This window comes from Sciurus vulgaris, assembly GCF_902686455.1.
Source record: "Sciurus vulgaris genome assembly, chromosome: 6".
Taxonomy (NCBI): domain Eukaryota; kingdom Metazoa; phylum Chordata; class Mammalia; order Rodentia; family Sciuridae; genus Sciurus; species Sciurus vulgaris.
The window spans coordinates 133,592,735-133,617,186 of NC_136466.1; the positions used below are offsets into that span (position 1 = coordinate 133,592,735).

General features: G+C 38.8%; 1 protein-coding gene and 1 long non-coding RNA gene across 2 annotated transcripts in view; one reads left to right on the top strand and one right to left on the bottom strand.

The window, feature by feature from the left end:
• Positions 1-1,216: 1,216 nt before the first annotated feature.
• MRPS30 (mitochondrial ribosomal protein S30) lies at positions 1,217-10,413 on the bottom strand. The gene is made up of 5 exons (XM_079145909.1): positions 9,762-10,413; positions 8,320-8,465; positions 7,309-7,414; positions 5,980-6,156; positions 1,217-3,638 (listed from the first exon to the last, which is right to left on the bottom strand). The coding sequence occupies exons 1-5, from the start codon at positions 10,342-10,344 to the stop codon at positions 3,349-3,351; spliced, it is 1,302 nt and encodes a 433-aa protein (XP_079002035.1). The 5' UTR covers positions 10,345-10,413; the 3' UTR covers positions 1,217-3,348.
• A 33-nt stretch (positions 10,414-10,446) lies between these two features.
• LOC306664810 overlaps positions 10,447-24,452 on the top strand; it is a 29,007-nt gene continuing 15,001 nt past the window's right edge. Inside the window, exon 1 of the long non-coding RNA XR_013764805.1 lies at positions 10,447-11,133. This is a non-coding gene — a long non-coding RNA (uncharacterized lncRNA). The remainder of the gene's footprint in view (positions 11,134-24,452) is intronic.

Below are 24,452 nucleotides of genomic sequence, written 5' to 3' on the forward strand. Positions count from 1 at the left end.
AAGAAGTGAGTATGTCCCAGCTACAGAACTAACTATTCCCAGCTCCTGTCTACTGTTGATATATAAAATGTAAACCTGAAGTTCTCAAATTTTTCCCATTTTTCAAGAAAAATAGAAATCTGAGTATTTCCTTTTAAAATACTAGACATTAATTAACAAACGAACAATGTATTAGGTACCAACGTTGCTGAAATTATCTGCTTTAAATTCTGCCTTATAAGTTCTATTAACAATTGGAGAGAAAATGTCAAAGGTTTGAGGAAATAATAGATTACTTATAACATAAACATTGCTAGTTTGCAAATAAAAGTCAAGTTTTACATGACACCCAAATACTTTCCAAAAGGCTAAACCTCATGCAAACATTCACTGTCTGAAGATCAGGACGGCTTTCAGTAATTCAAACCTACAATCAAAATAATTAAGAAGTACAGCCTGGATTCTTTATGAAGCTTACTATTTGGGGTGCATACTGCTATATACACACACACACACACACACACAAACAGCATGAATAAGGTCACGGCAAAAATGAGATTCCTATTTCATATAAATATTGGGGACTGAATACAAGGGAGCTCTACTAAAAGGCTACACCCCCAGCCCTTTTTATTTTTAATTTTGAGACAGGGTCTCACCAAGTTGCCCAGGCTGGTCTTGAACTTGTTATCCTCCTTCTTCAGCCTCCTAGGCAGCTGGGACTATACGACTGCACCACTAAGTCCAGCTTGTCCTCAGGTTTCCTAAACTGGCCGATATGAGTTTTTATTCATTAAGTCTATGATGCCACCAAAGACTGGGATAAAATTTCATCCACTTTGTACAAAAACATGAAAAGTCATAAAAAAGCAAATGAGATACCATTTGCATTTATCAATTTAGACTTCTCATCAATTTGATTCATTTCTAAAACATATCACTTCCATCTTAAATCCAAAGGCAGTTCTGTTACATAATTATAAAAATAAATCATCTTTTAACCATCTTTAAAAAATTTAAAAAGCCAAACCACAACAAGCTACATATTAAATTTCAGACTTCTATACAAACTATTATAAAAGTTTCAATTAAATGCTATTTACAAAAATTTCACCAAGTGAAATGCAGAATCTGTAGGACAAAAAAAGCACATATTGCAATAAAAATCTGAGAAAGAATTTAGTATTTTCCAGAGGAGAGAACAGAAATGAGTGAGAAACGGGGATTAATAACTAAAAAGGATAGCTTACAGAAATATTTAAAACAGACTGAGTAGTATTAAAGTTCTATAGTCATATAAATCACATTTAGTGTAGACAAAGCTTATTTGGATAGCAGCTACTGCCAATTTTAGTCTACCATGTGCTTATTATTCACCAAATCCATAATCGTGTCTCAACCCTTGAACCATTTTTACTTATAATTTCTCAGTCTCCGTGCCATCTCTGTTCTTCCCTGATTTTTTATTTTTCATTGTTTTTTTCTTTGTTTTACAAAATCGTCTAACCAAACTTTGGACAACAAAAGCAGTCCTTTTGAGTTTAGAAATTCAACCCATTCAATCAAATATTGGTCAATATTGATGCTGTAAACCTGCAGGCCTGTTTACATCTATTCTTGATATTCTCTGTAGCAATTCTGTAACATTTATCTTCCTTGTACCTTGCTCAATTATTATTTTCTTCTTCCTCTATCCAAAGCCATAAATTTTACCCAATTTCTATACTAGTAAATGAAGAATTTAAAAAAATTATATCTAACAATTTTCTATAAATCAACTTTACCTTTTAATTCAAGCATTATGCCACACAAGCTAGAACAAAAACGACAGGAATACTGATCAACTTTACTAGCAGTCTTAGTTCATTAAGGCTGCAATAACAAAATACCATAAACTAGATGACAAGAGGTGATAAACAGAAATTTATTTCTCACAGTTCTTGAAGAAATTCATCAAGGAGCAAGCAGATTCAGTATTTGGTGAGGACCTGCTCTCTGGTTAATAAATAGTGCCTTCTTGCCATCTTCACATGGTAGAAAGGATGAATGAATTCCCAGGGGCCTATTTTATAGGGACGCTAATTCTAGTTAACAGAGCTCCTTTCCAAATATTTTCCAAAAGGAGGCCCCACCTTCACAAAGGGACCACCCTCCTGAAACCATAGCCCTGGAGGTTAGGATTTCAACGTGTAGATATTGGGGAAAACAAGCATTCAGATCACAGTGGTGGTCTGTTAGAATATCTCATTAAAAAACAAAAAATCTAAGTGATTTATATATAGTATTTAAATCTTCAGTGTCCAGAGTCCAACACTTAGAATAAATTAAAATACATGTATGGACAGAAACTGTCCATTGGATTATGCTACATGGAATTAATGGTTATATATGATATGTAATTTCAGGAGAATGCAAAATAGACTGGACACAAAACTTCATGAGAGTCAGCTGAAAACTGATTTAATAAGCTAAATAAAAGGCCTTTTACAAAATAAGTCACAGCAAAACATCAGCCATTTTTAGAAGCTATAAAAACATAATTGAAAAGAATACATTCATAATCACACAAAAATTTAGGCATAAATAAGAACTATGGAGATATCTACATAACAAAAACCTTAAGCTTTCCTGAGATGTTAAAGACATAAATAAATAAGAACACATGCCAGATCTCAAATTAGAAATTAGAAAGACTAATTAACTGACACTCATTCACATACATCGAATGTCTACTTCTATAATTCTGAGCATCTGAAGTAGACTAGCAAAGCCAGTAAAGGTCAAAGCTGGCAATCTTTATTTTTTTTACAATGGGAATATCACTTATGTTAAGCCATCAGGCAACAGTTGGGTGCTGACTAAGACATAAGACACTCTCACTGAAGTGTAACTATTAAATCTATTTTTCTTTTCATATTTAAACCAAGACTGAGAATTTTATCAAAAGCATTAGTTTACTATATGTGAAATATACTGCTGGAGTTTTTGAGTAGGGCTCTGAAACGTTGTACCAATGATAACAAAATAAAATACAAACAGCAAGGACAGCATGACAAACAGATTCGCAAATACTTGAAATATTGTTATATTACTTTTCAAATCACAATTAATCCCAAGGTATTAAAGAAAACCAAATTAGTAGTATGTAAACAAAATGAACAAACTGTAAACTTTAAATCAACAAACTGTATTCAAAATTAAAATCAGGAATGAATTTGAATAAGATCTAATACAGATTAACATAAGAAATACATGTCTCAAAATTAATACATTTAATATCTGACAGTTTCAAGTGGCATCTTTAAAATCCTTTTGTTGTTCCTTCCATGAAATCTAAATACTTTCAAAGTCCTAAATGAAATATTTCTCCTATTTTTCCAACAACTGTGATTCCTCTTCTTTTGGTTTATTCAGTAGAAAGTGAACTATCTGAAGTAGAACATCATCATTAAAACCTTTCACTTCATTATCCTCGATTGTCTCATAAAGAGGCTTACTTTGTGTCCCCCAACAAATATTTTTACGAGGGTTATTCTGATCGGCTTGTACAGTCAATGCCAAAGTATTTAACTGGTAGCAGAAAAATGAAAAATATTTTCCATCTGTGATCACACCCTGGGAGACGAAAGGTCGAGTAACATCCGCTTCGCTCCAGAATCCTGTAGAAGAAAGTAATGCTGAAATTTACACACATAACATATTTCACCAAAACAAAACACAAACACACACATTAAAGGGTAACAAACACCTCCTGCATCCTAAATACTTTTCCTACCAAAGTCCTGAAGATCTCAGTTTCCCCATCTTCTTCATTCTAATCCTACATTCAATTTCTGCATCAACATTTATTTCCTCCCAGTATTCCCAAACTCCTGATTCATTTTTTTCATAAGCCTTCAACAACTTTCAACCTTATTTCACCTAATAAGTTCACTAAGCTCTATGTATGCATACCTGTCCTAAAATCTAAGAGTATTTGCATTCCTTATTGATTTCAACAAATATGTTCAAGTTTCCTCATACCAGGATCATCTACCGCCCAATAACTACATTGGCCATTTATTTTGTCAAGTCCACGTGTGCACACACATACACAAAACCCTTCAGATAAAATTGTCTTTCTACAGATTTCAACAAATCCTTAGCTAAATTCAACGTATTCCTTTACATATTTCAAAGTTGGTTTTTTGAGTTGCTATCATTTAGTCTAGCGTCTCTTATGTCATAAGGCTCTAGGATGCCTTAATACCTTTACCACTCAATTTTTCTGGCTGTTTTTTATTGTAGGCTGATTGGTTTTAATACTTTTAAACTCATCTGCCTGGGTCAAGCAGCAACTTTACTTCACACACATTTTATAGCATCCTTAATAGAGACTGCTAAAATATGGAATTAATGTTAATGTAAAAGACTTTTTTCATAGAGGATCATTCTAACACCTTCAACAAAATTCCTCTCATATTTTTCTGATTCCGTCTATTCCTCTCACCTTCTCCATTCAACACAGATACACACACACACAGTAAAAGGTAAGCCTAGTCATAAGTAAGTCTGTATCAAAATTCCTCCTAGAAGCTGGGTATGGTGGTGCACACCTATAATCCCAGTGACTCAGAAGGCTGAGGCAGGAGGATTCCAAGATGGAGGCAAGAATCAGTGATGCAGCAAGATGCTGTCTCAAAATAAAAAAGGGCTGGGGATGTAGCTCAGTGGTAAAGCAGCCCTGGGTTCAATCTCTAATACCCTAAGGGAAAAAGAAAAAGACAAGAAAGTTCTGTATAATTACATTACTTCAGGTTTTACTATCATATCCAAACACCTCACACAGGGATCTAATGTCCTACATGAGTGTGTAGGATGGACATGCATACACAGAGTGTGAGGGTTGTAGTTCAGTGGTGAAACTTTTGCTTAGAAGGCAAGAGGCCTGGATTAAATCCAGAACTGATTAAAAAATAAATAGCCTGTATGATGTAGCCTCCAGATTTCTCTAATTCCTCATCATTCTCCCCTGCTCTTTCTTCATCTTCATCAACCTTCATATTGTTCCTTAAATACTTCAAGCTTATTCCTACCTCAGATTTTTACCTGCCATTCCTTTTATTGGAAGAGTCTTTCCTGATTGTGTATAAGTAGCTCCTTACCATTCACGTTTCTGTTCAAGTCATTTTTTAGAGATTTTGGCTCGTGCTTCATTAACACCCACCCCCATAAATCATTCTAACCCCTTATACTAGTACATGTTCTCCATCCTATTACCATTAGTCGAAAGTAGTACATGCTTATTATTTTTTCCCCTCCCACTAAAATAAAAGCTCCAGGCAATCAATATCTGTCTTGCAATTCAACACTGTATCCCCAAAGCCTACAGTGTCTGGCAGATGAAAACCACTAGTCATTTACTGAATGATTGAATAATCGCCTAACCCAAATTCTGGATATAGCCTTTAAAGAATGAAATCGAATAGCCATGATTTAATCTAAATACTTAATCCTCCAAATCATTTCCTATTCTACCTTCATAACCTGTTATTATCTACAAAAAGTTGACTTTTAAGACTTAAGCCAGACATGGTGGTGCATGCACTTAATTTCAGGGATCCAGGAGGCTGAGGCAGGAGGATCACAGCTGGAGGCCAACCTCAGCAATTTAGCAAAACCCTGTCTCAAAATAAAAATAAAAAAGGACTGGGGAAATAGTTCAGTGGTAATAGCAACAGTCTTTGAAATGTTTATGAAAGCCATCAGAAAAAAGACATTTACACAGGAGGTAGGCAAAGTAAAAAATCAAAATAACTACTCAAATGTGTCTTGCAAATTAGAAATGTAAAATATTTAATTATGGATTCTAAACCAATTCTATTTTGTGCCAGCACAAAAATTTTCAAACTGTGAAGATACAGCCTTCATTTTAACCAAAGAAAGCAATTTAAATAATTACATTCTTAAAATGTCATAGATAATCTTTACAGAACAACAATGCCATCTATTTAGTTTTACCTTGATACATAGCTTGTGCCCCAGTCCAAGCAAAAAGGCTTGCAATAGCGTTGGCTCTAAAAATAACTTCTATCTGGTCAGCGCGGATTTGTTTCAAAAGCCATTCCCTTTTTAATTTGTCAGGTAACAGATGAAACTGGGTGTGGCCATAACAGCATGGATCTGCTGTTTTTGAGCCTGAAGAGCAAAACAAAAATATTCAGAACTGAGCATGTAGAATAACCGAAACACACATTTCAGTATTCAGTTCAAGCATGTCCTGCACACTCTGTTCTCAAAAATACGTACATCAGAATATTAATTTACTTATTTATTTTAAATTTCACATAAAAGTATAATTTCCCTTCTGCTAATTACCATAAAGTCCACTATGACACAGAGTAAGCTGAAAGAATACATGTAAAAGTTATTTAAAATTCTCTATTATTTCAATTTCTCAAATGCCTTGCTATACTTTCCTTGTCATATTTACCAGAGGATACATTTTATGATTTCAAACTTTGATTATTTGATGTAATAATTAAAGATTATATATTTTACTATAATAAAAAATCATTTTAAATCTACAATTGTAAGTTAAAAAAAGGGACTAAAATTTCATGAACTACTGACATTCTCCATCTCACTGTAAAAAGTCTTTTTAAAAATGTACCCCACAAGATTACACTGACTAAAAAGGGACTGATAGGGGCTGAGGTGTGGCTCAGTGACAGAGCCCTCGTCTAGTATGTGTGAGGCCCTGGGTTCAAGCCTCAGCACCACATATAAATAAAATAAAAATAAGGTCATCAACAACTAAAAAATTAAAAAAAAAAAAGGGGGGGCTGATAAAATAGATCTGGAAGAGGAGTATAAAGCTTGCTTAAAATCTTTCTCAAGTCAACTAGGAATTAATGAAGAAATAAAAAATAAGTTTCATGAGGGTAGACAAGAGGTCTTGTTAATTTCTGAATTTCTGATGGTTATCTCCATTTGTACCACAAACAGGATGATTCAGTAAAAGTGCAGTCACTGTCCCAAGTCCAGTTCTAAACATTTTTACTTTTGAAAAAGCAAATTTATTTTCCTATACAACAAAATCAACCATACCTAGTATTATTTTTAAAAATTAAATACTGATAAGTCAGTAGAAGTAAAATTTCAAATGAATGCTGAATGAATTTCTTTCTAATTTTCATGCATGCCACAATAACTTGAGATTATGAATTATACTTCTCATGTACAAATAGAACCTCTCTGTTATCAAGAATTATTTTTATAGTTATTGATCCAAAGTGACACAGCACACTTTGAACACATTTATGGTACAATATATAAAAGAGAACTTACCAATAAATATGTTGTTTTCATATTGCCTTTTGAATAATGGAAGCTTGTCTGGTTTATATTTCATAACAGGGATTTCTATAGGAACAGAATAATCCAATGGCACAAACTTAAAGAAAAATAAAAGACAATGAATTCACAACAACAGTATCTATTTTATTTACATTCTTATTAGATTTAAAATTTTTAAATGAGATGTTCTTTGCAAAATGATCTGATCATACAGGTTGGGTGTATCTTAAAGTGCTAGGGACCATAGGCATTTTAGATTTCAGAGTTCTTCAGATTTGGGAATATCTACATAGACTTTACAAGTTGAGCACCCCAAACCAAAAATCTGAAATGCTCTAAATTTCAGATTTTGAAGCATTTAAGATTTCAGGTTTTCACATTAAAGATACTCAACCTGTACCACAATCTAGGTATGGGCTAAATTCATCCAGCCACCTGATTTTCCAAATAAAATTTTATTGGGACACAGCCATACACAGTCACCAAAACGTTGTGTACGGCTGCTTTTACACTGTAAGATGAGAGTCGAACAGTTCTAACAGAGACTTAAGATCTGCACAGTCTAAAATATTAACTATTTGGACCTTTACAGAAAAAGTATGTCAACCCGACAAAGCAGCACAAATAGTATTCAAAATGTAGTGATTTTCTTTCAAAAGAACTGTAAATATGTAAAATGATCAGTTCATACCTAAAAATTCTTTAAGACTAGCTAATAGTGTAAAGTACAATCATAAACTATTACAGCATACTGATATGAAGAAAAAGAAAAGGAAAAGGTCTGTATGATCCTGAAAACTTAACCTCACTTAAATGATTACTTGGCCTCTGAAGAATACATCATACCAGAGGAAGAAACTAAAAAAATGATTTTCAGGTGAGTGGTCTTCAAAAGAAACATGAAAGGCAAGAGACTCAACCACAATATTTCATTTTATCAAGCCCATTACTTGGTCTACCTACATTTCCCACATCAGTTGTTAATATGTAATAAACCCTTACCTCTGGGAGTTGCTTGGATATTCGAATCTGATTATGTGGTTTATCATCTATTTGGTATCGCAAAGAATCAACTCGACCTTTTCGATGACCAGCAGAAATAATTTCTTCACCACGAATCCAGTAAAAATGAACCCGGCGCTTACGATCTGTTAAAAGATATCCAACATTTTCTAATCTAATCATTCGGATAAGCCTATCAGAATACTAACAACTGAAAATTTAAGCATGATTGTCTAATTAAAAATATATCAAAAGTTGCTCTCCAGTAAAAAGTAGGGGTCATGTGATAATTTAACTTTATGGAGGCTTAAATATAGCACTCAAACATTTACTTGTGCCATCATTACACTAAGCCCTGTAACCAAAGAAGGTGCTCAGCTAAGAATACATATAAAATATGACAAACAGGAATACCAATCACCAGAAATAAAAATGGTTTAACAATTCAATTTTCACAATTACTCTAAAAGGTATCCACAGTTATAATCATCTCCATATTCTGTAAGAGGTACCAGGGTCTTGACAAAGTAAGTTTTGATAGCCACCAATCTCAAAGTTCACCAATCCCCCTTAATACCATTTCCTCCCAACTGAGAAAGGGAAGTACTTCACACTACAAAAATTCAGTTGAGTACACACCTACAGTTGTAACAACATTAATGCAATCAATACCAAGACTGGGTGGTACACATAAAATGAATGCACAGGAACACTGATTCTTAAGATTATTTATACACTAGTTTTCATGTCTACATGAACAGTTAGAAAGAAGCTGCTAAATTTTTTGCGGGGTCTGAATCTTTACCCGCAAACCTACCAAGTATAGGGTCTTAGACTTCATGTGATTAGCTTCAGAGTGTCATTTTGTTTCTCATTCATAAAATCAGGCAATCATGCTACCTACTCTCAAAGGTTATTAGCTGGCACACAGAAAATTTGGAAATGGGCCTAGCCACAAAAAACACTGAAAGTTAGGTATTTCACATTATATATCAATTAATTGCCACAATTTTAACGAAGCACTATAACCATGATTCTAAACTTGAAATAAGAAAAAATAAGGTGAAAGATATTTATGAATTTATATATTATTGTCCCAAATATTTTTGAAGAGCCAAAAGCAACCCAGGTCTGTCCCACTCTCTGGGAGCTTCCTTTCTTAACCACAGCTCTTCCATTTGGCTGCACATTCACAAAGCAGAGTCAAGGATCTGAGTCCCCAAGAGCTTAAATTATTAGTCTGTCTGGAGTTGAATAGCTAGCAGGTGACAGCGGTGTCATCAGAACCTAATCTCCAGGTGCCTAACTTAGTGAAAGGTAATAACTTAACTCCCTCCACCCCCGCAAGCAGGAAGGAAAGGCTAGAGGAAAAGGATCACAGAGAGGAGAGCAGTGAACGGCTGCAAATCTCCCGCGTACATGGTGGGGATCTCGCAGCTCACCAAGGGCGGCGGCAGCCAGAGTAGGGTTGAGTGGGCTGAGCATGCCCATGAGGGTCGCCACCAGCTGATCCAGAAAGGGCGAGGCGACAGATTCGCGCTCCTCGAAGAGCGGCGCTTGCCGCTTGCGCCGCAGGTAGAAGTGCTCCTGCAAGAGGCAGTCGCACGCTGCGGAGCGCAGGGCCGCCAGGTCCATCGCCTGCGCCGGCTCGGCCTCGGCGGGGGCAGGCGGCAGACCCGACAGGAACACAGTCTTGGTGAAGCCTTGGTACCAGCGGTCGGCGTTGAGGGCGAAGGTCTGCGGGTAAACCACGTACTTCATGAACTGCACCTTGGTAAGGATTCGCAGCTTCTCGTCCACCGACTTGGCCGCGTGCACCGTCGCCTGCCAGCGTTCCACCCGCCGCTGCCGTGCCGCCTTGCTCTTGGCGGTCAGGGAGGCCACGATCGGTGGGTATCGCGCAACGGGGGCCGCCGCGGCATCTGGGCTGATCGTTCCCGTGGCCGTGGAGGTGGTCTCGGCAGCGGTGTGCAACGACGGCCCCCGGCCTCGGGGCACAAGCCTCCAGCACCTGGACGCCGCCATCTTCGCCCTAAGTTCCGGAACCAGAGGTCAACTTCAGCAATTGTCCCTGCCCCCTGCTGTAGGGACCAATCAGAAAACGGAATCTGAGCCAGGCTTACGGCGTCTGATTCTCAGTGGTCTTGGGATACGTTGCGTCATTCATGCTGTAGCCAATCAGCTGCTCCTCCAAAGTTTATCGCGGTTTTCAGAGCTTGGAGACGAAAGAAAAAACTTGCTTGTGCCTGGGTTTCCGCAGTTCTGACTGGGAGGAATGAAACCTTAAAAAAGGAGGTGCTGCCACCTAGGTAGCTTGTAGGACCAGGACAGCTTTCTTGCCAGTAACCATTTAGGAACATTATGCACAGAAACTCTAAACCTTTGACTAAATTTCCTCCTTTCATTTATATATCCTATGCCACTTCTTTTGCTTTTGTTTTAGGAATAGAAACTTATTTTTGAAAGTACGTTTGCTTTCAGATATACATACTAAATTTTTAAAAATTAGGCTAACATCACTAATGTAACCATAACTAAACTTTGGTAAAGTAACTCCATATGTTTCTCTGTGTTAATATAAATTAATAATATACTTTATTTAAAGGGGGAATGTATTTTACGTGGATTTATCTGGGAAAAATAATGGAAATAAAAAAACAACTAAAGAATTACTTTTAAATTTTGCTGGGTACCAAAACCCATTATTACTTCAGCAAGAGTCCATTCCCACTAATCTGTAACCTCCTTGAAGAAGGGACTGCTGTATTTTTGTGCTTCAGCAACCAATCATCATCTGTGCCTAATGGATGCTCAGTAAGTAAAGAAAAATAATCCCAATCTAAGTTTATTTCAGATAATCTAATTATTGGTTCGCTCATTCTTTTACTATAATTACGAGTTAGCATGTTGATTCTTACTGCAGTAATTCTTGAGGATATTGTAAACCAAACGTTTTGTTGTTAAAAGGAGCAAAAATGTACATATATATTATATAGTATATATTAGATACAAATCTGGGTGTATGTGTGAGGGATAGTGTGTGTGCAGTGTATGTGCTTTTTTTTTAATATTTTAGTTGTAGATGGACACAATACCTTTATTTTACTTATTTTTATGTGGTGCTGAGAATTGAACCCAGTGCCTCACATGTGCTAGACAAGCACTTTACCACTTAGCTACAACCCTAGCCCCCAGTGTATGTGGTTTTTGACATCACTTTAGATACATCATCAAAGAATCAAATATGACTTTTGAATAAAGTTTTATTTCTAGTAAGTGCATCTATTGGTCACCCACAATAATGATATCTTAAGTTAATTTTATAGCTTGGATCTGAAATGTTCCCTAAAGGCCCATGCATTAAAGTCTTGGTCCTCAGGGAGGTCCTTTTTGGAGGTAGTGGGACCTTTAGGAGGTGGGACCTTGTAGAAGGAAGTTAGGTCATTGAGAGTGTGCCCTTGAAAGGAATATTGAATATTGTGCCCCCAATATCTGCTTTCTACTTTCTGGCTGCCACGAATTGAGCTGTTTTCCTCTGCCAAGTGCTTCTGCTATGATGTACCACCTTGCCACAGGCCTAAGCAACAGAGCCAAGCAACTAGAGACTGAAACAGCCAAATAAAAATTTCCTCTTACATTTTTCCTCTTTTTAAGTTGATTACCTCAGGTATTTTGTCAGTGATGGAAAGCTGACTAACACAATTTATGAGACTTTAGTTAATCAAGTCACTCAGCCCCCACTTCTCTTGCCTTACGTATAAGTCTCTGGAATGTAAGTTTAAGTGCCCAAGGTCACACAACTGACAGCCATCAGAACCAGTTTCCAATCCAGCATTTAAATACTAGGACGCTGACAGATAATAGGCTGGACAAATTTACCAGCATAAGAATTCCAGGAAGCAAGAAAGAAAGACCTCCTCTTCCCAACCTGAAGACTGCATTTGCAAGCAGTGATGTCTCAACGGCATCTTCAGAGATGATGGAAACATTCCAAAGCCAGTCAGAGAACTGAAGTCTTAACAAGTTTTTGAAAAAATGTAAGATATGAATTTAAATGAAGTTAAATAGGCACCATTGCAGGGAAAGGACTTCAGTTTCAAAAAAGGAACGGTGATATAACACATTAATACTGCTTCTAAGACAGTTAAGTGTGCTTGAAAGACTGAAGCATTAACTACTGTGGAGAATGCCTGGTGAATTTTGGCACAGGTTGCCTTTTGGAAGAAATAAGGGAAGTCTTAAAAGTAGCTGACAGATTTCACCTCAGGAGGTTATCAATGGACTGAATATGAGGTCTGCTGATGAGTGACTTGTGACATACCTGACGTCCTTCCCAGTGTATTTGATCCTGTGAGGCTTTAAGCCGAAATCCAAAGAGAGCCCTATGGGGAAATTATGAATCTTTCCTCCCACTCAACCCCATAGGTGTTAATATCATGCTTTATAGAGTCTTAGGGAACAGAACATTTTGTTACAGTATCATGATTTCAGCAAAGTGCTATAATCCCTTTGACGTTAATCATTCTGAGTTGAAAGAAAAACAATTGAATTCCTTGAATGTAGCTATAATGAAACTTTAAAAGCCAAACAGATTACAGATTCCTACAAATTTTTAGTTTCTAAACAAGTAGATGTCAGTCTCCATAACCTGCTGAAGCAATAAGCTTCTGGAATCCTTTCTTATTATTAAAGTGAAAAAGGTATTGGAGGCCAAAAAGTGAGATGGCCACCATGGGTTGTTCTTAAATGTGACCGGCCCAGGTCATGCTCTGAACTCACAAGGAGCCATTATTAGAAAATTTCAAACACCTGCTATGTAAGGCCCTGGCTACAGCTGGATTTTCAACCATCAGTATAGGGAGCTCTTAGTGGTGACCCGTCAGGCTCATGGATAGTCTTTTGGTGGTTTGTTCATTCTAGTTTTGGTCTTTTGATATTTTTTTTTGTCTTTTGACTTTTTGTCTTTTTGTCTTTTGACATTGTTTTTTTTATTGTAGTTGTTTCTTTTCTGTTGTTTGGGTAATGGGGATTGAACTCAGGAGCACTTAATCACTAAGCCCCATCTCCAGCCCCCTTTTTAATGTTTTATTTAGAGACAGAGTCTCATTAAGTTGCTTAGGACCTCACTGAGTTGCTGAGGCTGACTTTGAACTCATGATCCTACTGTCTCAGCCTTCTAAGCAGCTGTGATTACAGGTGTGTGCCACTGTGTCCACCCTGATATTGGTGTTTTGATTTGGGTTTTGTTTGGGTTTTTTGTTTGCTTGTTTGTTTTTGTTTGTTTATTTGTTTTAGAGGGTTTCTTTTTGTGTTTTTTGTTTTGTTTTGTTTTTGGTGGCATCTTAGTTGGTGTTGCTGCTTAAGATGTGTAGTGTGAGCAGTCGGAGTAGTGAAGTGTGGCAGAAGTCCATCTCCTGCTATAAGACCACCTTCACGGCCCATTATAGGGTCCTGAGGGATATTGGGAAGAGTGGCTTTGCCCAGGTTAAATTAGGTCACCACCTTCTCTCTGGGACAGAGGTGGTTGAAAAAGTCCTGCCAAAGTAAAGCAGAACTTTCCCTGCCTTATCTCTGAACCCAATGTAATGGAGACTGTGTTACGCCCAAATGTGATCTGGCTGTTTCAAGTTGTTGAACCCATTGAAAATATTTACCTTGTGATGACTCATGCAGATGGGAGACAGTTAAAGCATCACATCCTGGAGGCCAGTGACATGCAGAAGGAGGAGGCCTGGACAGTATTCAGGTAGATCACTTGTGCCCTGTGCTACTGCCAGGAGAAGGGCATTGTGCACAGAGACATAAAGCTGAAGAACATCCTGGTGGATGCCAGAGGACTCATCAAACTCATAGACTTTGGCCTGAGCAGCATATTCATGGCTGGGCAGAAGCTGGGGGCACTCTCCCATACTGTGCCCCAGAAATCTTCCAGCAGGAAGAATATGAGCACCCCCACTAGAAGTCTGGAGGCTGGGTGTCATTCTGTAGTTTCAGGTCACTGAAACTATCCATTTAAGGGAACCACTACTTGGCAGCTGAAGGAGCAATTCCTGCACTCCGGGTACTACATTCCTTCTCATGTTTCATTGAAGCACAAACTTCAAATCAAACACTTAACATGGACTCCACACAGGCCCACAGTAGACCAAATCATGGGACACCCATGGCTGAGCCCTGATGGGAAATATTCACTAAGTCATTCTATGAGCTACTCCACAACCATCCAGACACTGGATTATAACTATCATGTTTGAAAAGAGTCATGGCCCATATAGTATCTGAACACAGTTCTGGTTTATCTGATACTTTAGCACTAGATAACCCAGGGGACAGGCTGGATGTTCCAAGTGAAGCCTGTGCATCCAGAGGCTGGGCCTTGCCCACACCCCACAGATCCTTCTACTTTCCCTCTCCACCCAAACAGGAATGCCAGTAAGCCTGCCCTTCACACCACCTCCTTCTTGCCCTGTAAGCATCAACTGCCTGAGGAGGCCAAGCAGGGAGAATAGAAAGGTGGCTGAAGAGCCAGCCTGCCTGCCATTCTTCTCTGTGGCCGGCATGCAAGGACCCCTACTCCCAGCATGGCACCCCCATCATGGCCCTATATCCCACACACCCAGTTCCTGGACAGTTGTGCCTTAGTGAAACACGGAGAGCAACAAGTGGTCAGAATAAATCTCCCTTTCCACAGGGTCACCCTATAGTGGGCCCACAGCCGTGACAACAGCAGGGCTGAAAGGGGTGACTTGGAGCATTGCCACCTATATTCACTGTGTTGCAGCATGTCATGTGTCTGTGGGCTGATCCAAAAGAGAGACCCTACATTCAGAAACAAAGTGGCTCTGATGAAAGGAGGGCAGAAATAAGCTGGATTCAAAGACAAAGGGGCTCCCGTGAAAATAGAGGGCTGCAACAGGTAAAACCAAGGGACAAGCAGAGAACCTGGAGCTCTGCAGATCCTGACATCATGACATGGGCGTGAGTCAGGCATGGACTCAAACAGCAGCAGTAGAGAAGTATGCAAACTTGGGCTTCTCCACAGGGCTGCCAGAAAGGAGCACATCCGGAGCCACCTGGATACCAGGGCTCCTGTCTGCCCCCACCAGAAAAGAGATCAGAGACCTTTTTTTAGCTGTGAAATGTCCCCCTGTCCTTCTGTTCTCTGTCCTTTCTTTCATGTTTCTGGGATAGCAGAGATGGTTCTCAATAAATTTCTGTTTCTCACAAAAATATGTCCCTGGATAGAACAATCTGTATTCACAAGAAAATGTTCTTCTCTCTCTCTCTCTCTCTCTCTCTCTCTCTCACTCTCACTCACTCTCTCTCTCGATTTTCTTTACCCTCCATTTTTTCCTTTATAAAACACAAATGTACTGTGCCATCACTGTCAGAACAAAAGCCCAATTTATTGAAAAAATGGAAAAGCAGAAATATAGGTGTGACTTGTGTGTCTTCTTTGGGTCATGTGCTAGCCTGGATGCTTATCTCCAGACTTTTTATGATATGAGAAAAAATCAGACTCGTTTCCTAAAAAAATCACAAATCTATAGATATTTTAAATAGATGCCTGTATATATAAGACCTATACTCACATAGACAGATGAACAATTATACTTAATATTTTCTAGATTGAGAGTATGTTTGCTTTTTTTTTTTTTTTTTTTTTATGAACAAAATACCCGATGAGAACAATTAACAGGATCAAGGTTTTATTTTGGTTCAGAGTTTCAGAGTATTCAGTTCATGGTAGGCCAACTCCGTGGCTCTGGGCCTGAGAAAAGGCAGAACATCATGGTGGAAGGGAAAAGCAGGAAAAAGCTGCTCAACTCATGGTAGCTGGGAAGGAGAGAGAGAAGAGAGAGATAAGAAGAGGCCATAGAGAAGATAAGACCATCCAAGGCATGCCTCAGTGACTGGCTTCCCCAACCACATCCCACCTCCCAGCAGTCCATTCAGCCATCCATAGGCCGATCCACTGATGAGGCCTGAGCCCTCACCATCCCCTCACTACCCCAAAGTCCCACCTCTGAACACATGAGAGTTAGGAGGATGTTCTAGGTCCAGATCATAACAAGGAGGATTTGTTTTGTTTTAAAGAAAAACAGGATCATATCATTGAACAGTCCTTTTAGGAACAAAAATATAACTCCTTTTTTTGTTTTGTTTTACTTTTATTTCTCTCTTTCTCTCTCTCTCTCTCTCTATATATATATATAATATATATTTATATTTATATTTTTATTTATATATTTGTGTGTGTGTGTGTGTGAAATCTTTTTAGCCAAATAATGATATAATGTTAGGATACATTTTGACCTAATCACAAAAGCATGGAATATAATTTGCTCTAGTTCCATCCCCAGCAGTTCCCTCCCAGCCTGCTCCCTTCCTTCTGTTCTACTGATCTTTCTGCAATTTATTTGTAGATTTTTTTAAAATGAGTGCCTTGTGGATGTACATGATGTTGAAATTCACTGTTATACATGTGTGTACATATGAAAGTTTGGTCAGATTCAGTCCACTGTTCTTCCCTTCTTCCCACTTCTTTTTTTCTCCTTTCTCGTATCTTCCCCTGATACAGGCACACCTAAATTCCACATGCCAGAGAAATCATTCAACCTTTGACTTTTTGTGACACGTTTATTTCACTTAGCATGGTAGTCTCCACTTCCATCCATTTACCAGCAAATGCCATATTTTCATTCTTCTTTATGGCTGAGTTATACTCCATTGTTTATGTATGCCACATTTTCTTTATCCATTCATCTGTTGAAGGGCACGTAGGTTGGCTCCATAGCTTGGTTATTGTGAATTGAGCTGCTATAAACATTGATGTGGCTGCATCACTGTAGTATGCTGATTTTAAATCCTTTGGATATATACTGAAGAATGGGATAGCTGAGTCATATGGTGGTTTCATTCCTAGTCTTTTGAGAAATCTCCATACTGCCTTCCAGAGTAGTTGTACTAATTTACAGTCCCACCAACAATGTATGAGTGTACATTTTTTTCTCCATGTTCTCCCCAGCATGTATTATTGTCTGCTTAGTGATTATCATTCTGACTAGAGAGGAACAATCAATGTTGTTTTTTTTAAAAAATAGATTTATAAAATACCTTTATTCTATGTATTTATTTTTACATGGTGCTGAGGATTGAACTCAGTGCCTCACACATGCTAGGCAAGCACTGTACCACTGAGCTACAATCCCAGCACCTCAATGTAGTTTTTTTGTTTGTTTGTTTGTTTTTATAATGTATTTTTTTTATTGTAAACAAATGGGATACATGTTGTTTCTCTGTTTGTACATGGCGTAAAGGCATACCATTTGTGTAATCATAAATTTACATAGAGTAATGTTGTTTGATTCATTGTTATTTTTTCCCTTCCCCCACTCCTCCCACCCCTCTTTTCCCTCTATACAGTCCTTCCTTCCTCCATACTTGCCCCCCTTCCTAACCCTAACTCTAACCCTAACACTAACCCTTCCCTCCACCCATTATGTCTCATCATCCACTTATTAGCGATATCATTCGTCCTTTGGCTTTTTGAGATTGGCTTATCTCACTTAGCATGATATCCTCCAATTTCATCCATTTGCCTGCAAATGCCATAATTTTATCATTCTTTATGGCTGAGTAATATTCCATTGTATATATATACCACAGTTTCTTTATCCATTCATCAATTGAAGGACATCTAGGTTGGTTCCACAGTCTGGCTATTGTGAATTGAGCAGCTATGAACATTGATGTGGCTGTATCTCTGTAGTATGCTGATTTTAAGTCCTTTGGGTATAGGCCAAGCAGTGGGATAGCTGGGTCAAATGGTGGTTCCATTCCAAGTTTTCTAAGGAATCTCCACACTGCTTTCCAGAGTGGCTGCACTAATTTGCAGCCCCACCAGCAATGTATGAGTGTACCTTTCTCCCCACATCCTCGCCAACACCTGTTGTTGCTTGTATTCTTGATAATCTCCATTCTAATTGGGGTGAGATGGAATCTTAGGGTGGTTTTGATTTGCATTTCTCTTATTACTAGAGATGTTGAACATTTTTCCATATGTTTGTTGATTGCTTGTAGATCTTCTTCTGTGAAGTGTCTATTCATTTTTTTAGCCCATTTGTAGACTGGATTATTTGAATTCTTGGAGTAGAGTTTTTTGAGTTCTTTATAGATTCTGGAGATTAGTGCTCTATCTGAAGTATGATTGGCAAAGATATTCTCCCACTCTGTAGGCTCTTTCTTCGCATTGCTGATAGTTTCCTTTGCTGAGAGAAAGCTTTTTAGTTTGAATCTATCCCAGTTATTGATTCTTGCTTTTATTTCTTGTGCTATGGGAGTCCTGTTAGGGAAGTCTGGTCCTAAGCCGACATGTTGAAGATCTGGACCTACTTTTTCTTCTATAATCTGCAGGGTCTCTGGTGTGATTCCAAGGTCCTTAATCCATTTTGAGTTTAGTTTCATGCATGGTGAGAGATATGGGTTTAGTTTCATTCTGTTGCATATGGATTTCCAATTCTCCCAGCACCATTTGTTGAAGAGGCTATCTTTTCTCCATTGCATATTTTTGGCACCTTTGTCTAGTATGAGAAAATTGTATTTATTTGGGTTTGTGTCCGTGTCCTCTATTCTGTACCATTGATCTACCTGTCTATTTTGGTACCAATACCAGGCCGTTTTTATTACTATTGCTTTGCAGTAGAGTCAAAGATCTGGTATTGCAATACCCCCTGTTTCACTCTTCTTGATAAGGATTGCTTTAGCTATTCTTGGTTTCTTATTCTTCCAGATGAATTTCATAATTGCTTGCTCTATTTCTGTAAGGTACGTCATTGGGATTTTCATGGGAATTGCATTGAATTTGTATAGCACTTTAGGTAGTATGGCCATTTTGACAATATTAATTCTTCCTATCCAAGAACTTGGAAGATCTTTCCATCTTCTAAGGTGTTCTTTAATTTCTTTCTTTAGTGTTGTATAGTTCTCATTGTAGAGGTCTTTCACCTCTTTTGTGAGATTGATTCCCAAGTATTTTATTTTTTTCGAGGCTATTGTGAATGGGGTAGTTTTCCTAATTTCTCTTTCTGAAGATTCATCACTTATGTATAAAAATGCATTAGATTTATGAGCATTGACCTTGTAACCTGCTACTTTACTGAATTCACTTATGAGTTCTAAGAGTTTTCTGGTGGAATTTCTAGATTCCTCTAAATATATAATCATGTCATCAGTGAACAGGGATAGTTTGAGTTCTTCTTTTCCAATTCATATCCCTTTAATTTCTTTGGATTGTCTAATTGCTCTGGCTACAGTCTCAAGAACGATGTTGAATACGAGTGGTGAAAGAGGGCATCCCTGCCTTATTCCAGTTTTTAGGGGGAATGCTTTCAGTTTTTCAGCATTTAGAATGATATTAGCCATGGGCTTAGCATAAATGGCCTTTACAATGTTAAGGAATGTTCCCACTATCCCTGTTTTTTTCTAGTGTTTTGAGCATGAAGGGGTGCTATATTTTATCAAATGCTTTTTCTGCATCTATTGAAATAATCATGTGATTCTTGACTTTAAGTCTGTTGATATGGTGAATTACATTTATTGATTTCCTGATGTTGAACCAACCTTGCATCCCTGGGATGAAACCCACTTGATCGTGGTGCACTATCTTTTTAATATGTTTTTGTATGCGATTTACTAAAATTTTGTTCAGAATTTTTGCGTCGATGTTCATTAAGGATATTGGTCTGAAATTTTCTTTCCTTGATGAGTCTCTGTCTGGTTTAGGTATCAGTGTGATATTGGCTTCATAGAATGAGTTTGGGAGGGTTCCCTCCTTTTCTATTTTATGGAATACATTGAGACGTATTGGAATGAGCTCTTCTTTAAAGGTTTTGTAGAACTCGGCTAAGAACCCATCTGGTCCCGGACTTTTCTTTGTTGGTAGGCTTTTGATGACTTCTTCTATTTCAGTACTTGAAATTGGTCTATTTAAATTGTGTATGTCCTCCTCGTTCAGTTTAGGCAATTCATATGTCTCTAGAAACCTGTTGATGTCTTCGAAATTTTCTATTTTGTTGGAGTATAGATGTTCAAAATAGCTTCTAATTATGTTTTGTATTTCAATCCTGTCTGTTGTGATATTTCCTTGTTCATTCCGAATTTTAGAGATTTGGGTTTTCTCTCGTCTGTTCTTTGTTAGTGTGGCTAAAGGTTTATCAATTTTGTTTATTTTTTCGAAGAACCAACTATTTATTTTGTCAATTTTTTGTATTGTTTCTTTTGTTTCAGTTTCATTGATTTCAGCTCTGAGTTTAACTATTTCCTGTCTTCTACTACTTTTAGTGCTGGTCTGTTCTTTTTCTAGGGCTTTGAGCTGTAGTGTTAGGTCGTTTGTTTGTTGATTTTTACTTCTTTTATTAAATGCGCTCCATGAAATAAATTTCCCTCTAAGTCCTGCTTTCATAGTGTCCCAGAGATTTTGATATGTTGTTTCTTGGTTCTCATTTACCTCTAAGAATTTTTTAATTTCCTTCCTAATATCTTCTGTTATCCATTCATCATATAATAGCATATTGTTTAATCTCCAGATGTTGGAATATTTTCTGTGTTTTACTCTTTCATTTATTTCTAATTTGAATCCATTATGATCTGATAGAATACAAGGTAGTGTCTCTATCTTCTTGTATTTGCTAACATTAGCTTTGTGGCATAATATATGGTCTATTTTAGAGAAAGGATCCATGTGCTGCTGAGAAGAAAGTGTATTCGCTCTTGGTTGGATGGTATATTCTATAAATGTCCATTAAGTCTAAATTATTGATTGTGTTATTGAGATCTATGGTTTCTTTGTTCAATTTTTGTCTGGAAGATCTGTCCAGTGGTGAGAGAGGCGTGTTAAAATCACCTAGTATTATTGTGTTATGGTCTATTTGGTTTCTGAAATTGAGAAGGATTTTTTGACATACATGGATGAGCCACTGTTTGGGGCATAGATGTTTATGATTGTTATATCTTGCTGATTTATGCTTCCCTTAAGCAGTATGAAATGTCCTTCTTTATCCCTTCTGACTAACTTTGGCTTGAAGTCCACATTATCTGAAATGAGGATGGATACTCCAGCTTTTTTGCTGAGTCCATGTGCATGGTATGTTTTTTCCCATCCTTTCACCTTTAGTCTATGGGTATCTTTTTCTATGAGGTGAGTCTCTTATAGGCAACATATTGTTGGATCCTTCTTTTTAATCCAATCTGCCAGTCTATGTCTTTTGATTGATGAATTCAGGCCATTAACATTCAGGGTTATTATTGAGATATGATTTGGTTTCCCGGTCATATGGTCATTTTTTAAATTTTATTTATTTATTTATGTGACACTACTTGGTTCCTCCTTTATTTGACAATTCCTTTAGGATAATTCCTCCCTTTGCTGATTTGCTTCTTTGTTTTTCATCTCTTCCTCATGAAATGTTTTGCTGAGAATGTTCTGTAGTGCTGGCTTTCTCTTTGTAAATTCTTTTAGCTTTTGTTTATCATAGAAGGATTTTATTTCATCGTCAAATTTGAAGGTAAGTTTTGCTGGGTATAAGATTCTTGGTTGGCATCCATTTTCTTTCAGGGCTTGAAAAATGTTGTTCCAGGCCCTTCTAGCTTTTAGGGTCTGGATTGAAAAATCTGCTGATATCCGTATTGGTTTCCCCCTGAATTTAATTTGGTTCCTCTCTCTTGCGGCCTTTAAAATTCTGTCTTTATTTTGTATGTTAGGTATTTTCATTATAATGTGCCTTGGTGTGGGTCTGTTGTAATTTTGTATATTTGGAGTCCTATAAGCCTCTTGAACTTGATTTTCCATTTCATTCTTCAGATTTGGGAAATTTTCTGATATTATTTCATTGAATAGATTGTTCATTCCTTTGGTTTGTTTCTCTAGGCCTTCCTCAGTCCCAATAATTCTTAAATTTGGCCTTTTCATGATATTCCATAGTTCTTGTAGATTCTGTTCATGATTTCTTACCATCTTCTCTTTTGTTCAACTTTGTTTTCAAGGTTAAATATTTTGTCTTCAATATCTGAGGTTCTGTCTTCCAGGTGTTCTCTCCTACTGGATGTGCTTTCTATGGAGTTCTTAATTTGGTTTATTGTTTCCTTCATTTCAAGGATTTCTGTTTATTTTTTTTTCAATATCTCTAACTCTTTATTGAAATGATCTTTTGCTTCCTGTATTTGCTCTTTTAACTGTCGATTGGTGCGATCATTCAATGTCTGCATTTGCTCTTTCATCTCATCAGTGTGTGCATTTGCTCTTTCATCTCATCATTTGCTTCCCTGATCATTTTAATTATGTACATTCTGAACTCCTTTTCTGTCATTTCTTCTGCTATGCTGTCATGGGGTTTTATTGATGTAACATCTAGATTTGTTTGCAGCATTTTCTTTCCTTGTTTTCTCATATTGTTCAGGTATCAGTGGACCGCTGAGATATTGCAGATTTCCTCTATTGACTTACAATGTCCCTGAAGATTTCTATATATATCCCCCCTTAGCCTTCAGTAGGCTGAAGTCTTGGAGGAAGTTGATAATGCGGTGCTCCACAAGGAAGCTGCCTCTCTTGGGGTGGTGGCCTTCAGGTGGGGTATATTCCCTGCTAGTGGCAGAGGTGCCTCCACTTGTTGACCAATGGTCATCCAAAGGAGACCTAGGCTGCGGGCTGAGGCAAGGCCTGTTTGGGCCTGTGTCTCTGGTTTTACCGTCCTTTTGGGGAAACCTCACCCGGCAGGGAAGACTCACCCAGTGGGGAGGTCTCACTGGTCAGTTCCCCTCCTAGAGGTTCCCCTCAATTTACAGCTACTGCCTGAGCTGGGCTGCCTTCCTCTGCAACGTTCCCAGGGTCCCGGCCCTACCTCCTGGGCCTGGGAGCCTCACTCTTCGCAGATGAATCTCCTTAGGCTGCCCCTCCTCAGAGAATCTGCCCACAGTCCTGGAACCTTCGCTCCGCCCCTAAGCGTGTCTCTGTGGGGCTCTTCCACCCAGAAGCCTCCTAGATCCTGGGACCCTGCTCTGCCGCTAATCACCTGGCTATGCAGCCCTACCTCTGAGCAGCCACCTGGGGCCCCGTACAATCACTGTGAGTCCCAGGGACCCGCCGCATGCCTCTTCCTCCAGACAGCCGCCCCGTATTCCGGTGCGGTCACTAGGAGTCCAAGCAACTCACTGCGTGCCTCCTCCTCCCACCAACCGCCCGTTGCCCTGGGCAATCACTCCGAGTCGAAGTGACCTGCCCCGTTCCTCCTCCTCCTCCAGGTAACACCCCAGGTGTTCAGGAGCAGTTGCTCTGAGTGGCTCTGAATCCACGTGACCCGCTGCACGCCTCCTCTGGGCAGCCGCCCGGAGCTCTGGTCGAGACCAAGCGACCCACCGTGCTCCTCCTCCAGGCAGCCCCCTGTGTTCAGGAGCGGTCACTTTGAGTCCAAACAACTCACCAATTGCCTCCTCCTCTGAGCAGCTGCCTGGAGCTCTAATGCAGTCACTGCGAGTCCAAACGATCCGCTGCACTCCTCCTCCTTCTCCTCCTACTCCTCAGGGCAGGCCCCGGTGTTCAGAAGTGGTCTGAGTCCAAACAGCTCGCCACGCAGCTCCTCCTCTGGCAACCACCTGTAGCTCTGGTGCAGTCACTCCGAATCCAAGCGGCCGCGCTCCTCCTCCTCCTCCTCCTCAGGGCAGGCCCCAGTGTTCTGAGTCCACACAGCTCTCCTCGCCGCTTCTCCCCTGCGCAGCCACCGGAGCCCCAGTGGTTGCTCCGAGTCCCAGCGCTGTGCTGAGCGGCCTCCTCTACCACACTCCCAGTTGTCCATGTTCACTGCTCCAGCAGGGGTAGGGGTATCTTGTCTGTCAGCTCTACTTCACAAAGTTCCCTGCGTTCCGGGACTACCGCCCCATCCTGGACGCCTCCCCAACGGGAGAGACTCACCCGGCTGCTTTGAGTTGGTCTCAATATCTCCTCTTTTGAATCCTGAGTCCTGGAGCAACATGAAATGCAGCCACCCTGTAGTACGCCATCTTGAAACGCCCCCTCAATGTAGTTTTGATTTACATTTCCCTAACTGATAGAGGTGTTGAACATTTTATCAGATATTTGT

Coding starts and splice junctions, on each gene's coding strand:
- MRPS30 (XM_079145909.1), bottom strand. CDS start 10,344: ATGGCGGCGTCCAGGTGCTGGAGGCTTGTGCCCCGAGGCCGGGGGCCG. Junction 8,466..9,761: donor TCTGGCTGCCGCCGCCCTTG/GTGAGCTGCGAG, acceptor ATCTTTTAACAG/ATCGTAAGCGCCGGGTTCAT. Junction 7,415..8,319: donor TATCCAAGCAACTCCCAGAG/GTAAGGGTTTAT, acceptor TTTTTCTTTAAG/TTTGTGCCATTGGATTATTC.